At 37.9% G+C, this 20,539-nt stretch overlaps 2 protein-coding genes and 1 pseudogene across 3 annotated transcripts in view; 1 reads left to right on the forward strand and 2 right to left on the reverse strand.

The window, feature by feature from the left end:
* Positions 1–20,539, forward strand: part of Lis-1 (LisH and WD40 domain-containing Lis-1) — a 214,378-nt gene that overhangs the window by 14,989 nt on the left and 178,850 nt on the right. Inside the window, exon 1 of one of the 2 annotated variants that reach the window (XM_065223427.1) lies at positions 13,920–14,712. The exons of the other annotated variant lie outside the window; for it this stretch is intronic. The gene's annotated coding sequence lies outside the window, so the exon portion shown is untranslated. Of the gene's footprint in view, positions 1–13,919; positions 14,713–20,539 lie in introns of those variants that run through there. 2 annotated transcript variants of the gene reach the window in all.
* Positions 4,708–5,642, reverse strand: LOC135702339 (uncharacterized). Its single transcript, XM_065223363.1, has 2 exons — positions 5,472–5,642; positions 4,708–5,396 (listed from the first exon to the last, which is right to left on the reverse strand). The coding sequence occupies exons 1-2, from the start codon at positions 5,640–5,642 to the stop codon at positions 4,845–4,847; spliced, it is 723 nt and encodes a 240-aa protein (XP_065079435.1). The 3' UTR covers positions 4,708–4,844.
* Positions 5,645–7,545, reverse strand: LOC135702357 (uncharacterized; annotated as a pseudogene).

Here is a 20,539-nt window from a genome sequence, read left to right on the forward strand (position 1 = left end):
CTGAATATCATGAAACTTTCTAAAAATATCTAAATTTCTTGAATTTGTAAATTTAATGTTCTCTAATCAACTTACCTATATTTTCACAATTTGCGCAATGTAATACCGTAACCTACTAATGCAATACCGTAACCTACTTGTAAATTCCACAACATTCTTCCTATTTCCGATGACGCCTAAACAGGTGCAAATCTATTTCTGTCAGTCAACCATCAAAGGACGAACGGACGACAAAGCCGCGACAAAGGGGGAAACAAAGCTGAATAAATGTTATGTACATTACCTATTGTAATTGGTATGTAGCTTCTTTCACACTTGTTAACTCGCCATCAACCACCAGAACTGACGCAACGGAGTGTGCAAAGCAAAATAAACACATCAATATGGTGTTTACGGTGTCAGTAAATTGAATACCTTCATATTTTTTTTTTCGCTCCCTAGTGTGCGTGGGTGGATGACGGAATCCGTCCCGATGCCGGTGTGTTGGCGGTGACTAGTTATGAAGGATCGGAAATGTGAGTCAAGGATGAAAAGGTTGGTGATTGAAATTAATATCGACTCAGTGCCAGCTAGTGATGCGAATGTCCTTTTTCCACCGACACCGATTAAATCAGTTCAGAATTATTTTCTTCAATCACTGTGAAGGTGTCCCAAAGGACGATTTCATGCGTCACCTCAAAATGGGATGAATGAATTTTCTTTTTGCGGAGAATGAGAGAAAATCATAAGCAGCTCATTGCTCTCCCTACAAATTATTACTCTCGCCGATTTTTCACGTTTATGATTTCCAAGATTTTGAAAGCGTCATTTGGGTTGCGAAATTTAGCAATCATGCACAGCGATGTAATTACGGCGTTCAAAAATCTGGATGATGCAAGAGTGATTGAGTTTGCTCCATGTCACCAAATCAATCCTAACTAACTTCAGCTAAAGCATTTCCAACAAAAGACGAGTTTTCCTCGCTCTCACAGCGAAACAACGGAAAAATGTTGTACTGATGTTGTTGATATTGATATCTGTAGGGGTTTGCCCTCTGTTCGCTCTCTCTATCTCTCTTCTCAACGGGTGTCTGCATCTCTTATTGGCTGCAAGCACGAGGTGAATGAGCACAAAAGAAGTGCACGATACCAAATACAGTATTCGTTCCCTTTATGCGGTGGGTGGTAGCGTCCACCCATCGCAATTTCTCGGCGGTCCTTCAACCAATTGAGCAAATTTTCTGTAGATAACTAGTTTATGGTTGGCAGTTATCACATACAATAAATCAGCGTAATTGGTTGAAGAAAGACCGAGAAACAGTGGCTGGCGGACGGTACCACCGATCGCATTAATGGAGGGATTACTGTACTCCACTTTCACGCAGGTATGGGGAGATGATGGGGAGAGAGCTGAATGAGATGTTTGGCTGCGGGAGAATAGGGTTTGCCGGTTCGAATGTTTTTGTTGACATTATTCATTATTTAGTCGAACGCCATAAATGGGGTAAAGAGCTACTTTGGCATAAGCGCCCGGCATATCAAGCAGAAACATCAAATGTATCAATGATTTCGATGTGAACAAATCAATCATACCTACAAAAGAAAGTCTCGCATAACAGGAATATTTACAACCATTCTTCTCAAAAACAAAAGTTTGTATTTTAATAACAATTTTGGCGTTTACGACTTTTTGAAAATGTCAATGTAATTTAGGAATCCATTTTGGCGTTTAAGAGGAAGTTCACCACCCCGAAAATATTTTTTTTTCGTAACGTTTTTATTTTTCTAAAAATTTTGGGAAAAATTATCAAAAATTCAAGCAAATCAGCTTATTTTAACAGATTCCTGAGGAAATTTGCATGTTAAAATATTTGTTCAATCCCATAATTAAAAAAAATACTGACCTTCAGCAAAACCGAAAGGTTGATCTTTTGTGTTTGCTTAAGTCCAATTTTATGCTATGATGACTTATAAAAATGTGTTTGCACTTGAATTTTTTTTAAATAGAAAAAAAATGTGATTGTTTTTTTAAATAAAACAGCGAAAAAGGTTATCTTCCATTTAATTCCTCTCAATTAATTTTGGTATCCATGACAGATACGTATTTCGACTACAATGTAGTCTTCATCAGTGTCATTCTTTCTAAAGAACTTATCAAAATCTAACCCCCTTACTTTTGGAATGACACTGATGAAGATTGCACATTGTAGTCGAAATACGTACATATCTGTCATGGATACCAAAATTAATTTTGTTTAATTAAATGAAAGATAACCTTTTTTGCCATTTTATTTAAGCATTCCAGTAACAACTCAATTTCATTACTTCATTGTGATTGTTTTAGATTTTTGATGTCTTTTTCCAATATTTTTATAAATCGTTTATTATTTTTTCGGAGTAGTGAACTTCTCCTTAAAGAAAATTTTAGCCTTTTAAGGCCTTATTTACGGAGATAAACGGGTTCAATGATTTGGAAAGTCCAAAGCCACTAAAATAGGGTTGTTTACTTTTATTTTAAAATCAAATCTAAACATCCCCAAACATCCAAAATTTGGATTAATGTGGTTTTAAGAGAGAGGGAGTGATAGAAAAAGTAAAGTATGCCAGTTGAATCTGTTTTACTTCGCATTCGGGAGCTCATAGCTGGTAAATTTACTGGACCTCGACATGCATACAGGAGTGGAGAAGAAAATTTCATCAACGTTTCATTTCCTGTATGAGAATGGGAACATATTTGATGTTTCTTATGTCCTTATGTCCTGCACAAGTGGAAGGCTACACGGAGAGAAAAGTATGGTAAAAACAACCATATTTTAGGTTGCTTCAACCAAATTTCCATGTTGAAAATTGCACAAACATATTTTTAGTTTACCCTGACAAACTTTGATGTTTGAAATAAACTAAAATGTGAGGTTGTTTATTGTTTCTGTTTCCAACCTAAATTCAACAAACATTTGTTTTAAATAACCATAATGTTGGTTGTTTGATTTTGACAGCTGATAAAACAAGGTAAATTCAAACAAATCATATAGTTTATTCCAAACAAAGTTTAGTTCAATGCCAACTAACTCGTTGGTTGAAATGAACAACGAAATGCTAGAAGTAACCAACGATCTCGTTTGATACAACCAAAAAATTTGTTAGAATTAATTGTTTTTTTTATTACCCCTGCTGAATTTGTGTGTTTTCTTTCATATATCTAGACTGCCGATGGAAGCAAAACAGTCGTATTGCATAGATCATGGACAGTTATGCGTTCACCGCCAGTACAAATCTTGTACAGATTTTGAATATTTTACTGGGATTTATTTTATTAATTAGACTTGAGATATTCCTTGGCAAATACAATAATGTTTACATTACATTACATTACATTTCTGTTTCTCTTCTAAGTTTTGTAATAGTTACATGTTCGTAAATATGTAGTGCCATTTACATTATGCAAATTAATAAGCTCAGAATCACGGGACTCTATGTTGTTCACCAACGTAGTTATAGTTTTTGTATGCATTTCATAGGATTGATAATGTTCGTTAAACTTAATAACCTGAAACTTCTTACATAGAATCAACAATTCACTATCGTTGCTTAGAAAAATTTCTATTATTTCGAAAATGCTAATTGTTTCCTTTAAGAGGATACTGAATATTGATCCTCTTTTGTAGAGTGCTTCACATTTAAAAAAACTTTTTAAAAATTTAACGGATGTTTTATCAATTTTGTATGAATTGAAATCAATGTACTGATCATGTTGAGGTTGGAATTGATTCAAATATACTTGACTATTATCATATGCAAATTTTGGAGTTATGAAATTATTATTGATATAATTGTATGCAAACTTGAAGTTGGCTTTAATGGCTATAGATGAGCACATATTTATACGGTTACTGTTAATTTTACAATATGCTTTAGGCTCTCTATGTTTAGCTTCAAATCTCATTGACCAGTGTGATCGAAGAGCACCTCCTTTCAAAATAGCACTGGGATAGTGTACTAAGTTATGATGTTTGGGTTTTAGGGTATCTTGAAACAATTTTACATACTGAGTATGATGAACTTTTATGATCGATCTAAGCTCATTGACTAATGCGTACGGAACTTCTCTCAATAGTGAAGTGTGAACAATTTTCACTAATGCGCATGCAAGCTGCCATACATCATCTTTTTCAGGAACTAGAGGGCCTATAATCAACGGAAGGAAAGTGATCAATGTCTTAGATTCACTGGCAGTGCATTTGATTCTCTTCATTTTTATTTGATTCTCCTGAATATCATGTATAATATTATTTGAATAGTGTATGCCGTAATTGAAGTTATTTTTTCTCTCGTTAAAATCTGAAACTTTCAACATAGTCTAAAATACCATTTACTCCTAGGTTATCTCCAAGGATAAACCCAAGAATAAAGAACACTTTTTTCTCTTCTCCTTCAATTCTGGCTGTGATGCCTTCTACCTCTAAATCAATCAATAGATCAATCAATTTGGAAAGAGTTTTATCGTTACTGAACTTTTTTCTATCTTCGCTCTTGACGAATCCTACAGTTAAAATGTTACTTAATTTCCCTAGTAGATAAGCTGGTAGACATGGAACATTCAGATATATGGCACAAATAGATGTTGACTTGGAATGACAAGAGGAAGTATCGCTGGTAGTGAAATCATCGAAGTATATATTGATGGGAATCACGGTTCTGCAACACATTTTTGCAGTTCTCGCCTGCCATATAGAACCGTCGATCAATGTGCGGATCACTCCATCTTTCGAAAGCTTCAAACTGTTCATAATCGTGTTGAATACTCCATCAGTCTGCAAATATGTTCGTAGCATGAACTTAACTGGCATCAGCACTCCCTGTATATGTTCATGACCCTAAAAAAATGAAACTTATTATCGATACTTTCGTACTTAAAGAAATAAACAAATGTAATACCCGTTCAAGACACGCAGACGATAGAAGTAGCTCTTCATTGATAGTAAAAAACGTCGGGTCCTCGTAAAATCCATCTGTTTTCAGCTGCTGTATGAATTTATACTCTGATGTGCAATTATAGCTTCCAAGCATCGTGTCCAGCAACTGTTTACCTTCATTTGTCATAGCTCCAGCCATTTGTAGATCGTTAATTACTGAACTCAGTGGCTCGATTACATTCCGTTTAATATCTCTATTGATGTCAAATGCCACTTTTCTTGCCATTCCATTTTCACTAAGCCATTTCAAGGTCATGCTCAAACTCAATCTATTTGCATCAACAGTCACAAGTTTTCCAGTATCAATAGAGTCTTGGAGCTGATTTCTGACTTCGATTTCATTTTGATCATTTTCTCTGGAACTGCTTTGATTTCCGATTTCAATTTCGCTTTGAACATTTTCTCTAGAGCTGCTTTGATTTTCGGCCTCAATTTTATTTTGGTCGCAGGTAACAGATAGTTTTTGTTCAAAATGGTTGATTGTTTCCTTGATAGATTGTTCTTTTGATGTACTATTACCTCTGCATAATAACACGTGTTTTCGTAGACTAGTGATTGATGTCAGTAAACGGCCACAGTTGTGTAGGCACATGTATCCATTCAAAGGGTCGTGCATCCGTTGGACGTGGGGAAAATATTGATCAATGCAAGCACCCTTCCATCGGCACTTTGATGATGGACAATTGAACATATTTAACTTCTGGCGTTGATCACACTACTGATCGAAATTATTTTCGCTCTACAAGCGCTTTCAAGCTGGAACCCGTAAATAACGTAATTAAGAAGATTCCAAGATCCTGAACATTCCGGAGCAAATGACAAGTTGTAAATCTTGTAGAGTTTGTAGCAAATGTCCAGGAAGGTGGGTAGCTGGTAAAAAGCGCCTCCAAAGGATACGAGGAAACTGTTCAACGTTGATAAATCAGGTCCAACGACGATCACCAATGGACACTGTTGCATTCCCGTATTCTTAGAACGTGACTTGTGGTGGGTTTCTACTTTCGATTGTAAGTCCGTTATATTCTTCACCCAAAACACAAAACTATTACGATTTTCAATGTAACTGGGTTTCCACTTTGATTTATTCGAGAGGGTTAGTATAGCACACGGTAGAATGTATGGAATCAGCAACGAGTATGTAGCATCCCGGCAATCTGAACACAAAAGAATACATGAATTTATTTCAAATTATTTGAGACAACGTTTACCTTCGTTCAATTCACCTTCCAGCAAACTAAGAATCACTTTACCAGACTTATCAGTCACATCTGCCTCGATAATAGGTTTCACTGATATGATAAATTCATTCCATTTATCGAATAGAGCAGAACTTTTTGTTGGAAACTTTGAGTCTATATCGATTCGGGCTAGTTGATACCCGTCTGGCTTACTGAGAGCCGGGAATAATTCCAAAATTAATTCACACGACCGTTGCTCTATCTTCGATATTTCGAAAAGCCCACATTGCCCACGTTGATGCCCATTTTTGCATTACAGCAGGCCATTCGTCTTGATGATGTCTGATCCACGTCTTCGCTTGTTGATACTTAACCCCTGAAATGAATTTCGATAGTAAGATTGCAATCTTTGACCTTAAATAAAACTATCTTACAATCGACATCTGAGAACGGACTTGATGGTGTAATATTTTCACTATCGTTTGATTTCGGTTGCATCGGTTTGGGATTAGTGTAATTACAATTTCTGTCATAAAGGCATCCTTTCGGCAGTCGTCCAATTCTGATTTTTTTCCCTGCGATTATTGAAAATGTTGGCTGGTACCAAGAGTCCTGAAAAAAAAATGTATGAAACAATATTTTGTATGGCACATGTACTATTTGATGAGTAGTTTAAATTATAAGAAATAAATAAAAAATAACTTAAAAGAAACCTAATCACCTTTGATTCAGATGGAAATAGTTCATTCAACTCAGATGCTCGACTCAGAAGTTCATTATGGGAGAGTTTGCCGAAGTTGTCTTTGAATTCGTCAACCACAATATGTGTTATTATTTTCTTGTGTGATTTTGTCAGAATATGTAATGAGCTGTAGTTCTCAAGGATTTGTTTTCCTCTGGCAGAATTATTAACAAGGAATTGTGCTGAAAGACTTTCTCGTTTAATGTTTTCCGGTTGATTTTTAATCTGGGTTAGATTATGAAGTGACTTCAGTGGAGAGGACACGGTCGGTAGATTCTAAAAAAAAAGTTTAAATTCCACTTTTCCATAATTTTGTTGTTTAATGCAAAATAACTGTTGCTACCTGTGATTTTCTCCAAAAATTCAATCCATGGATAATCTTTGTCCTATCTCCGAGGTACGGTTCACATAGAAGTTCCTCAATTTCTTGTCTTTCAATAATTTTGAGAGATTCCAAATCATATCCGTTTACTGCATTATAAAACAATTCTTAAAGTTATGTATTGAATAAATGAGATTGACATATTACCAAGAAACTTGTTGATCACTTCGATCGACACTCGGAAGGATTGCAGCAGTTGTACGAGAGCGAGGTTTTCGAAATTTACTTCTTCGTACGATATGTCAGCTTCCTCATTAACATCGTCTTCGAGAACATCCGAGTTCGAGAACATCTGAGGAACCAGTTTCTAACCGTTCTGCCTTTTTTTCGTCATTCATGGCTACTCTAAACGAACATGTGCATATGCCATTTTTTATTGAAATACAAACAAATATAGGAGTAAGAGGGGCATAGTGACCATCATGTTCTCCAGCTTGGACTTCTGGCCGTTGGTTAGAGGAAAAATCAATATCATACTGCTATTTAACCTACTACCAGTTGTTTTTTTTTTGAGCGGCTGGAGGTCCAGAACCAGAGTGCGGGATGCTCACATGGGTGGGTGGACTGAATAACGCATCGCGTTGTTTGAAAAATTTCTGTACTTTTAAATAAAACACTAAACTGAATTGATTGGTACCAGTCTCTCCGGAACATGATTTCTGTATATGTTAAATGTTTCATTGAGGGCGTACCACTGGTTCCATTAAAATACACAATTCATCCCAACACTCCCAATCAAAACGAAAATCCGGATGTAAAAAGATAACTTCGCAAGATAAAAGTTTTACCATTAGTTCAGTAACAAGTCATTCTAATCGTCCTTTTTAAAAGGTTTTCTTCTCGAACAGTGGATTACCTTTACCGAAAACATATTTTCTTACCTTGACGTAGATTATTTAGGCGAGTATTCACTTATTTCACTGAAATTTAAACACATTACCGTTGTAAATGCGACTTGCGATTGAAAACGATTTGCCAGCAAACAAGCAATTTCAGAAGTGACAAACTAATATGTTGGTTCGTTTCCAAATATTTTTTAGGTTGGTATTTACCCAACCTAAAATTTAGTTTGTTTATACCTAACATCTACGTTGATTCAAACAAAGATAAAAGTTAAGGATAATACGTATCTAACAACCTAAGTTTTGGTTTAAACAAATCTGTTTATGTTTGAAAATAACTATACCCTTAGTTTGAATCAACCAAAATTTATGTTGAGACAATACGATTATATGGGTAGAAACCAGGTGATAAAGTCGTTTATTTCAAATTAACTCACTGGTTTGCAACAAAAAATATTGACTTTGATTCAACAAGAATATTAATTTGAACTTCAACCATATTTTTGGTTGTTTCAAACTAGACTCATTCTTCTCCGTGTAGGCAGTCGGTAAAGTAAAAACAGGAATGGAGCATGGCGAAAACAGTATGTATGTGTAGCATGTTATTGGGTACGAAAGTGACCCCGTTGACTTCGTGCCACTCCAGGACAACATTTGAATAGTGGCACGAAGCTAGGCCTCTCTTAGCTCAGTCGGTAAAGGCGCAGCTACAAAGCAAGATCATGCTGGAGGTGGCTGGGTTCAATTCCCGGGCCGGTCTAGGAATTTTTCGGGTTGGAAAATGTGTCGACTTCCCTGGGCATAGAAGTATGATTGGACTTGCCAAACAATTATACCAATGCAAAAATGGTACAGGCATCGAAAGCTCTCAATTAATAACTGTGAAAGTGCATCTCAACACTAAGTTGAGAGCACGCAATAAGCTAATATGCGATATGCAATAAGCTTGAAATGCGAAGAAGAAGAAGACGAAGCTAGATCCGGCCAGAAGATCGTAGGGCCCTCGTGTTGCTTCAACAGAAGAAGCAGACGCTTCTGTAGACACTCCTTGAGGTAGATCTCCTCGTTTACAGTCCCGGTAGTCCCGAATGGCGCACTCCTTTTGCCACATGAGCAGATCGTTTGCCAAATCATGTATTTATTGGCAAACTTTGGAGGTTTCTGCTGCCTTACTTTCTCCGGAACATCAAACTTGTAGTGGGCGGTGACGAACAGTAGCCCTGGAAGCTGCCAGAAGTCCGCCTTGACGTAATCCATGATGAGACAATGAGGCTTCGTCAGCATCTGGGTGCACAGTTTTCGGGCCCGTGAATTTCCCGCCTATTTTGCCGTTCATCACGATTTGGAGCCTTCTGCACTTTGTACGTATGCAGTCCCTCCCGGTCCTTGGCTCTCTGACGAAAGACTTGGACAGATTCAACTTTTTGGCCACATCCCTTACCGAAGCATTGGGATTCCACTTAAACGCTTTCACGACACGCTTGTGATCCTGGTCACTAATAGAACATCCATTCTGACCGCATTTCTCCTTCCGTTCGGTGCTCAGAGTTTCGTAGTAACGTTTAATCACACGACTCACCGTTGACTGCAAAATTCCGAGTTGTTTTCCGATGTCCCGATGAGAGAGTTGAGGATTGTCCAGGTGCTTGCGCAAAATCAATTCGCGAAGTTCTTTTCGGGTGACGCCATTTTTTCTAACTTTCGAAAAACTGACAGCGATAAAAATACAGTGTAAACAATACAATCTAAACTGCTTCTATCCAAGTTTGCAAAAGAAAATACCCAATGGGTAATTTTCTACAGTGTTTTTTCCGTGATGCAGTTTGAAGTGGGACACTCTTTAGTTCCTTCAAGGTTAAGTGGGTTGTTTTACATAAGACCAATTCTGCCTCTAAATCTAATAATGGAGGTAGAAAACATTTATAAGACGTCTAATAAAGTATGTTATTAAATCTATTGAAAACACTCGAATTGAAGCGTCAATTTATGTGCCAATTACACTTATTCAGTTTGTTGTTTGATCAATTCTGGTGTTGAATCGGGAAGACTTTCAACATTTATAAAGCTTTTAAAAAGTATATTAATCATATCAGAGCAAACAACGGAATAAAGGCGCATCTATCGATCTCAATGAACAACAAATCGACAACCCGTTTTATTCCGCATTGTACACTTGAGTCGCTTTTTACGCGAAATTGAAAAATTCAATATAGGGGAAATGGCTTTAATGTTGGCCTATGGATCTAAGATTGGGCCCATCGCTAAAAATCTGCTATTTATCAATTTAATCTAGATTAACGCGTCATTGGGATGGATATTTTTGGTCGCTATTGATTGTTGAATTTATATATGGGCCCAAATTAGGGGCATTTAGGCCGACATTACATCCATTTCCCCTATATGCTTATTTGTGACTCTGAATTGTTTGTTGGGTGGTCTCAGTGCGGGTTTACGTAAATCTCCAACGAGCAAATTCATAGTTCAGATGGAATTTATTCAATGTTTAGAATCATGAAAAATTTTCAGAATTTTTGCATTCTAAAGAATTTGTCTATTTTAAAAATCTTGAAATCCTACAATCTTGATTTTTTAAAGTGTTTTGTGTCCCTTCTACTGTCTGAAATTTCGTTTATGAAGTAACTAGGGGAAATGTTGGCTTCGACAATACCTTAACCTATTATCGTCAGGGGGGTAAACAAAGTCTTAGAGCACTCAAATTTGGCCAATAGTTGCTCTGAAACACAATGTATCCACATGCGAAAATTGAGCTCTCAAGGACGTTGTTTACCCCCCTGACGATAATAGGTTAAGGTATTGCCGAAGCCAACTTTTCGCCTATCACAGTTCCCTAGAATTTGATTTTTTATCGACTAAATCCATAATAATTTTTTATCGACTACTACTATAAGTTTGTTATAGTGGACTACACTGCGAAAAATAGCGGATACAGAATGAAGAGAAGGCCGAGCACCGGAGAAAAAAAGACGGAAAGAACTACATAAGCCCAAATTAGGGGCATAGGGTCCATACATAAGCCCAAATTAGGGGCATTTAGGCTGACATTACATCCATTTCACCTATTTACGTGTCGTAGCTAATGAGTTATGATTTCCAAAATTTGTTTGATTCAATTTCGTCTCTCATTCCGAATTACTCCACCCATCAAATTTTGTACAACCGATTTTCTCAGTGTATTTGTTGTTTTCACCGAGTGTACCCTATTAGGCATACGGACGTTAGGCATAATGGACGTTAGGCATAAAATACCTTGCTGCTGTGCAACTCTAGAAACCTGTTTCGAGCATGGTAAACAATGGTTAAATTAGGCTAAGCGTTGAATAAAAAATGATACAAGTTAAACAAACAAAGTTTATTTAATAACCACAGTTTGGAATCCATTATTTATCATATCATAAGTGACGTAGCTACATATTTACTTAGATCCAAGATTAGTAGCGATAGCGGTTAAGTAATCTGGCAATGAAAACTCAGCATAGTTTTGAACTATATCTTGAAATCAATCGCATCTAGAAATAAACAAAATCACACATTTGTTGTAATATATTCTTACACACATATTGCAATTGTCAAAGAAGAAAAGGTTTTCCTCAAAGAACAGCACATGAAATAAAGAATGGTGAATTCTGTGATTTTTCATTCAATAACAAAAAAACAGCCAACGTTGAATAAAATATGATGCCAAAGAACAGCTCATGAAATGAAGAATGGTGAATTCTGTGACTTTTCATTCCATAACAAAAAAACGTACCTGCTTCTTCCAGGATTTCCTGCCATACCTTTCGATTCAACGATTCTGTCAGAATGAAAACTAGCGGAACCGTCTGCTGATGTGAGGGAGCGATACTTCCATGAACAGTGACGAGTTGCCGAAACAAACAAGGAGCTGTGGCAAACGTACCATCTGTAACCCAATACTTTGCCTGTCCAAGACGACGCAAGTTTTCATGACTTCCAAAAATTAAGGTTTTCATTATTGTCACCGAAGTCAGCAATCAATATACGGTCCCCATTATCATCCTTCTGGAATTCATTGGGTAGTTTATGCCTATCGTACATTATGCCTAACGTCCGTATGCCTAACGACCGTATGTCTAACGTCGTGTACCCGTTTCACCCAAATTTTCTTCAACTCCAGCTCTGTTTTGATAGTTTCAGTATGTTTGCGAAGTTTCGTCTTCATAATTGCTCAGAATTTTTCAATTGGGTGGAGTTCCGTTTCGATCGTAGTGGCAGGATGCTAGATCAGGCCGAAACAGACTTGATCCTTTGTGCTTCCTTATGAATGGCAAGAGACGCTTCTTAACCCAAGCAACACACTTCCATCATAATAAGTTACTGCAACTCGATTGTGACTGAAATAAGTTACATACAACTAACGAGAACCGTTCAGTGACAAGTGTGCTGCTAGGGTAAGGTACTCGTCCGTGTAAATCACGCCGTTGATTGTTCCGGAAGCGATGAAGGGTTGCGCTTATTTCACCACATCCGCAAATCGCCTGCCAGATCAAGAACTTCTTTGCAAATTTCGATAATTTCTTCTTTCGAACATCCTCCGGAACATCGAACTTAGAGTTGGCAACGAAATATTCTTGCCCAGGAAGTTGACGGAAGTCGGCCTTGAAGTAAGCTTCGTCTTCCATCATGGTGAACAACTTTGTGTAAAGTTTCCGGGTGCGGTTTTTCACAATGATGTTTTGCTTTTCATTCCGGTTTGGGGGTTTTTGTATGTAACCCAGCATGGACTTTGTAGTGACATCTCAAATTGACATGTTAGGATGGTTCGCGAATTGGACCACTTTCACGACCACTCCCTTCCTTCCTTCGGGCACTCAGATGCTCCTTGAAGGTTCTTATCACACGAGACATTGTTGTATTTGCAATTCCAAGCTTTGTAGTGATCCATCGGTGGGACGCCTCTGGATTTTGATTTAAAATATTGACCAATAAAAGTATAAAAACTTGAATAATAAAATTGAAATTCAGTGGTGAACAGACAGAACGGTCCATCACTACAGTGATGGACAGAACAGCAAATACGACAATAGATCATTCCAGCTTGTTTCATTTCTAGTTTGTGGCCATGTTCTATCGTTTAGATCCGGGGATGGGGAGAGTGGAAATGCCAACTCCCTTATTAACATTTCGCGAATAAAGGGCGGACTCTTCTCCCCACTTATTGGGGCATCCTCCTGTTTGATGGCCTGTTTTTCGACCGGTTGTAAGATCCTGTTGTTGGAAGTAGATTCTTCTCAGATTTATCCCGTGGATGCACGTGGGTGATGTTGCACACGGATTAACCTAAACCGTTTTTGGCCCTTAATACAGGGGCAGATTGAGTACAATTAGAGCTTATTGAACTAGATCAAGTCGAACAGCGAGAATAGTCCGCAGTCTTGCTACAGTGAGTGGTAGTTCCGTATCATATCATCATATCATTTTCTATCGTTTAGATCCGTCAGCAGACATCGTTTTAGCCTTCTATTGTTGGTGGATCCTCAGCCAGACTTTCTCTTACTTCTTACAATAGTGGCATTACCATCTGGAGCTTGAGCATCGTCAAACTAAATCGAAATTCGAAACATTTATCGCCTCTCCACATTTGTTGACCAACCCTATTTATCCCAGCAAAAAGAAAAACAAACCCGCAAGCCGAGCGAGAGAGAGAGAGAGCACAGCTCAGCTCACGGCTTCTGCAGCCGTTTGTTGTCGGGGTAGATGGTATGTACCTACAACATCAATGCTCCCCGGTTGAGGTTTGTCGAATGCGCTTGCTGGTGGAAATCGGTGGACTGTAACTTTCTTCGGGTTCATTACGTAGTCACACGTTGTCGAGCGTAGAACGTAACCGTAGCGTTTTTAGCCTGAGCACCCACCACCGGAGATACATACTGTGCCGCACCGGATTGCGAGAGGTCAGCCGCGCGGGTCAGTGTGCGTGTTCGTTCGTATTTTGGCGATGCATATGCGCGTTTCGCGGATCTAGAGTGCAAGTGTTGTTATTACCGGACGAAAAACCTTCGCCCTGGTCAAGTGGTTCGTCCACCAAAATAGACCATCTTAACGCAACACGAGACTTGGAGAATCTCGTGAGTAGAAACGTGATTGTTAAAGGGGCGAGAAAGAAAGAAAACCGATATCGGAAAAGGCCAACATACGACGGGTGCTGCTGCTGTTGCTACTGCGTGTATGTGCACGGTTGTCGAAAAAGTGGAGTGGAATTAATGAAATTACAATCCATTTCTGTGGTTTTCAACTGTGCAAGAAACATGTGTGTGTGGAAGGAGGAAGGAAATCGAGAGAATAATAATACTCGATAGTCGACTGTGTGATTCGAGAAGAGTGATAGACCGTCGAAGGAGTTGAAGAAATAAGTGAACTTGGAAACCGGTTTCTATCCAGTCTTGATGCGGCTCCTGCACACTCATTCTCGCCGGGCCAGATCTTCACAAACGTCATCATCATCAGCAGCATCATCATCATCATCGTTATTATCGATTAGTTTGCCGTTCGGATAGAGTGGTCTCTATTTCGTCCGAGTCGAGCTGGCTGGAATTGCAGATGAAGGATATTTAAACCATCAAATCTTCTTTAAAATGGTGCGTATTCCAACAACCACTAATCAGCTTCCTCCGGTCATACGAGATGCGGTGTATGGTTGATTCGTAACGAGAAGAACGAAAAAAAGGAAAACGCAAATCATTGATTTTTACCTTCATGCTTTGCTCGGGGAAAATTGTGACTCATCCGTTTCAGCGTTCTAGGAAGAATTGGAGAGGGAGCCATCCCATGGGCGTTTGTAGACGTTCAAATGGTATAATTCAGTTGCTACGTGCGCCTGCCTTAATACGTCAGTGGCAAACATGTGAATGAGAACTGAGAGAGCCTAGTGGCCAAGCTACTAAACTGCAGAGTTTCGTCCTGCCTAGAGCATAGTGGGAGAGTGTGAGCCTCACAAACATCCGGCGACACGGCTAGTCTCTGATATTACGTAATTGTTTGTATACGACTGATAGTAGACAGTAGCCGGCTACAAAACGATGTACTGATATGTGATACACGCGCCCATAGGACGATCGTAAACAGCATATAGATCGCTGCTGGTGCATATGAAATTCCCGTTGGTTCGGTGACTAACTAGAGTTTTGTTTTTGTCTTGTTAAATGGCCAACGTACTGCGACACCTGACTTCTTTTTCGGAGGAAGGTGAACCTTTTAGTGGAGAAGAAGTATCGATTTTTCGCAGCCTTCGCCGTCGAAAGCGTTCGTGACGGGGGAAATTGAAGTCTAATACACTGACAGGTTGTACATATCACGACAGCTTATCATAAATGTGTCGGCTGTGGACTGGAGGAAGTGCTGCTGCAGGGTGGAGGAACAAATCTGATGCGGGCTAACAGGATTGGTAATGTGAAACGTTTCATTGTTTCACAACTCAGGGTGCTACCGGACGTGTCGTAGGTGGAGCTGTGTTGTTTTAGAAGGCTGTAAACCGTTCAAATGGGTTGAGTTTAAATTTGGCACTATATTTCATTCGTTTTAAAGGATACATCAAGTAACCAGTTCTACACACTTAGAAATAAATATCTTTACACGAGACGTAATCCATCTTTGACGTAAATTATGGAACGTATACAAACATGTCATGTAAAATTAAGTGTTACTAAACTGAAAAATACGCAACTCGACTAAAAGTACGCTTGATTGAATTGATTTTCTCGTTTCTTTCAACTTATTTTTATGTCATTTGGGCCGCTTGCATGTGTCGGTCTCAGCACACGGAAATTTACATGACTTTTTCGTAGTGTGTATTTTATTGTTTTGTTTTAACAAAGAGTATCAAATTGCTAAACTAAAAACCGTTTTCGGAAAAAGCAAACTTTAAAAATGGTTTCGGGAAACTTCAATAGCAGGTCCAGCGATATTCGAGAGTTAATTCGAAGCACCTCATTTATAAACCCACAAGGCTTCGGCGTATAATAAAGGACTTCGAGGGCAAGCTTAGCTAATTTTGAGGTCAGGTCTTGTGAAGTTGCTTCTATATTAATCCTCATACAAACTTCAACCCATTTGCGCGACCTCTAAACCTACATCAGTCTTTACCATTGTTTTTTTTCCTTGATTTGTTTTCCGTCGATCTTGTTTTCCGTGCTGAGCACCAATGCAACCGACGCCAGGGAGGTAGCTCCCACACCTTTACGCTACCTATCGACCCATCAACTCATGAACCGGGGACCAACGGCTTTACTTCCCTTCCGAATTCCTCTATTGTTGGGATATTGAATGCCCGTCCATAGAGGATTTTTCTCACATACCCTACTGTTACACTTTTCAGAAATTTCTAAGACTAGGATCTTGAAATTTGTTTCCAATCGAAGTTTCAGAATCTTAAGAATTTTTCAATGTTTGAATTTACTAAATTCTTTCATAGGAACTCATCTCTGGATATCTTTGAAAATTTGTCAAGGATTTGCTTGGGAGTATTCGAAAAAGTCTTCAGAATTACTTTTACTATCAGGATTTCCCTCAATAATCTTATGATTTTCCACAACACTCTCGGAACTCTGGCAGAAAACTCTTCATTTATCGTCGCATTCTTAATAATTCTCACTAGAATGAATTATATCGTCAGGCCATTTCCACAGAAATGGCGTTGTTCTGCTGGTAGGAAGTTATCAAACTTTCCATATAGAAATTGAGAGAAGTGGGAATAATTCGCTTTCGATTCAAATTCAGAAATTATTCATGGACTTTGTCGTTCACTTATTTCCCGGAAATTATTGTTAATCAAGCTACAATTAAATAAAAATATAAATTTTTCCCATACAGTTTTACCTGCTTTACTACCAGTCAACCAAGAGAGCCGAAAAAATTAAATTTGAGAAAGAAAATTCGCTCTCACGAGCTCATCTTCATCGTGCCATGTATTTTGAAGATACTGTATTTGTTATTTCCCTCTCACAGACTTCACAATAGAGTACCTGACACTGCAAAACATGTCTTGTACTTCTATATATATACATTTAGATTAACATCCGAAGCAGGGTGGCCAGATTATTTTTTTTTTTCATTTTCGGTAGCTTCTCAAAACTTTTATCGGTAGTTATCGGTAGGTCGTCTTAAGAAGGCTTCCCGAAACTTGAAACTTTTGTGAGCGGGGGAAGGATGAAAACAAATCACGCGCAATTTCAAACCGAGCAATCAGTCCTTCAACCTCACACATTGGATAGTCTAATCTAGACTCGGTGTATAATGAGTCACGCCGAAAGTGAAGTCCAAGTCCAAGTCTACCTATTGAACTGTCAAACCGGCTATCTATCGTGCAAACTAAACAAAAATTACGATGCTATGAAAGGTCCACGAATTGCAATAAAATATAAAATATAATTTTCGATTTAGGTTAGCGACTGAAAGTCAATTTTTATTTGTTATATGCGACAGTTAGAAGATACTGAGAGGTTAGCACATATCATCGGCAAGAGACGTGCGTGTGAGAAAATTTGCGAAAAAATCTAAGGGCACCGGTGGGATTCGAACCCACAATTCCCATTCAGTACACGGGTGCATTGCCAATTATACAACGGTGGACCTATGGTCTACGGATGTATTTGGCTAATGACATATGAGTTTCGAATCCGTTTCCCTCCCTTAGTCTTTTTGCGCAAGCGTTCTGAATACACAACAATCGTCAATACACAACAATATAATCGAAGACACGATCATAAACACGCAGTGAACGTTAAATTATCATGTGATACGTTTGGTAATGATCAGTAATGAGAATTTCTACTATTTTTTTTAAAGATAATTTGACAAAATCACTGATATACAGCCGCTATTTTTTTCCTCGCTAGAAGTCATTTGAAGTTGATGTAGAAGTCCTCTATTGCCAAGTGAAAAGAAAGGGAATCTTTCGAAAACCGTGATGCGAATTCAACTGTTTATCTCTCTGCCTGACTCAATATACACCGACTCTAGTCTAATCATAACAATACGGAACCATAAAAAGGAAGAAACAGAAAATAGCATCTCCGCTAGGAGACAGACAGAGAAAGTCGATTAAACGTAAAAAAACTCATCCTTTGCAAAACGCATCGCGTTCGATCAAATTGGGTTGTTTAGGGGTATTAAGGTAAATACATATTCGTTATCTGCATTAAAATGGAACCGAAATCCAAAATTTCGTCAATTTTGTTACACTGGAACTATTTTAAATAAGACACACGGAAAACAAAATATAGATATTGAACATTTTTCAAGATTACTTAAAATCTGTAATTTTCGGTAGGAGAAGTGTAAAATCGGTTCGTCTATTCGTCGGTTCGTCGAAAATCGGTAGGACTACCGATAAATCGGTAGGTATGGCCATCCTGATCCGAAGTCCCTCTTTTTTTAGATATTCTGCACATACTTTATGCCGCATCCCATTCATAAAAAAAACGACAGGAAATCCTGTTAGGGGCGGGGCTTCGAAAGTATTTTGTGTGCAGAAAAAGGAGGGACTTCGGCTGTTATTATAAATGCATATATAGAGGTACCATACATGTTTTGACCGCACTGCCCTCTGTTAAAAATTAACGGAACTAAGTATATGCGTAATTTCTGGTAGATGTAACCATTAAGGGGAAGTTCACTGCCCCGAAAATATTTTTTTCGGCACGTTTTTATTTTTCTAAATATATTGGGAAAAAATATCAAAAATCCTTAGATTCTTGAGAATATTTACATGCAAACATATTTTTTCTATCTCATCATGAAAAAAATTGGACTCTCAGCAAAACCGAAAGGTTCACGTGAATTTTCTTTAAAAAATTTGAAAAAAAAATGTGATCAAAAACGTTATTGCGGTGAACTTCTCCTTAAGAGCACCAGTGACATTTGAAGGAAAATTGATGTAGAAGCATGATTAGTTTGTTTAATTTTTCTCCATAATTTTCCATAGAATTCCCTTGGAATATGCCTCGGAAATCTCTTGATATGCCATTTAGAATTATCCAAAAATTTCCTTGGATTTCACCTCAAAATTCTTCACAAAATGCCCTTAAGAGGATCACTTAAATTTATCTTGAAACTCTCCTTAGTATTTCCTTGGGAATTTCTTCTGATTCTCTTATAGCACTATAGTATACTCATCGCACCATAGAATCAAAATAGCAATCCTCACCTACAAACAGATTGCCGAACGAGTGTAAATTCTTCCACCAAGTGACTCTGCAGCTCGACTCAGAACTGACAGCAGTAGAAGGAAAGAAGGATACACTGAAAGGCAGCCGAACAATTTTCTCTAGCGAGAGAGAACCAGATTGAATGCGTAAAATCCGAATGCTAACGATTTAAATAGCCGAGTCAGTTATTTTTTGGCTCACTGATTTAAATCAGTTGAATTGGCCACAGCAGTTTTATGTTATTTGCATGACGCTTATGTTTATGTGTTACAGGATAACAGTTTTCTCAACATTAATAGTGATTTATATGTAAGTTTGAAGCTAGAAAATAAAAAGTGATTCTTTCTGTAAAATTCTCATTCAGCTCACTCAGCTGAATGCAATCGTAAAAGGCTCAGCATGGAAAAAATAATAAGAGAGGAATCATCCACACTACTACACTCAGAATCATTCATGTTACGCTCAGCTATCTGTTCTGCGTTCATCGAAGAAAATAGAAGCAATGCCAATACGAACGAAATCAGTGCGGCTCGCACAAGCTGCTGTTCGTTTCTGATGTTGTAAGCGTGTGAGTGAGCAGTTAATGCAAAATTGAACGATTTTTCCCATGCTTGCTCATTAGACCTGTTCATTTTAAACGAAATGTTCGGAATGTAACGGGTCAACCGTGATTACCTCATATTGTTCTAGAAGTTTCATTCCAACATAGTTTTCGTGTTTATTTCATAGATTGAGAGATAAAAATCAGAAAAGAGGCCGTTTTAGCTAAAATTCACAAGACAACAGAACCAATAAAAGTCAATTAGATTGACAGAACATAGTTGCATTGCTTTTCAATGACGACCGATGACTGTTTCATTGATATATGATTTTTTCATAAATATGAATCCTCAGTAGACGTGTTTTTTATCAAAGGCAAGTGAAACTCGAACCATAACAGCAATTTATAAAATAACGAATATTTTGAATGGCTCGAGTGACACTTGCCTTTGATAAAAAAAAAACACGTCTACTGAGGATTCATAGTTATGGAAAAATCATATATCAATGAAACAGTCATCGGCCGTCATTGAAAAGTAATGCAACTATGTTCTGTCAATCTAATTGACTTTTATTGGCTCTGTTGTCTTGTGAATTTTAGCTAAACGGCCTCTTTTCTGATTTTTATTTCTCAATCTATGAAATATACACGAAAACTATGTTTGAACGAAACTTCTAGAACAATATGAGGAACATTATGCCGTAGACTATACATTTTATA

The sequence above is a fragment of the Ochlerotatus camptorhynchus genome, unplaced genomic scaffold (assembly GCF_037179485.1).
Source record: "Ochlerotatus camptorhynchus isolate MF236.1 unplaced genomic scaffold, CSIRO-AGI_Acam_v1.1 ptg000192l, whole genome shotgun sequence".
In the NCBI taxonomy this organism is placed as follows: Eukaryota; Metazoa; Arthropoda; class Insecta; order Diptera; family Culicidae; genus Ochlerotatus; species Ochlerotatus camptorhynchus.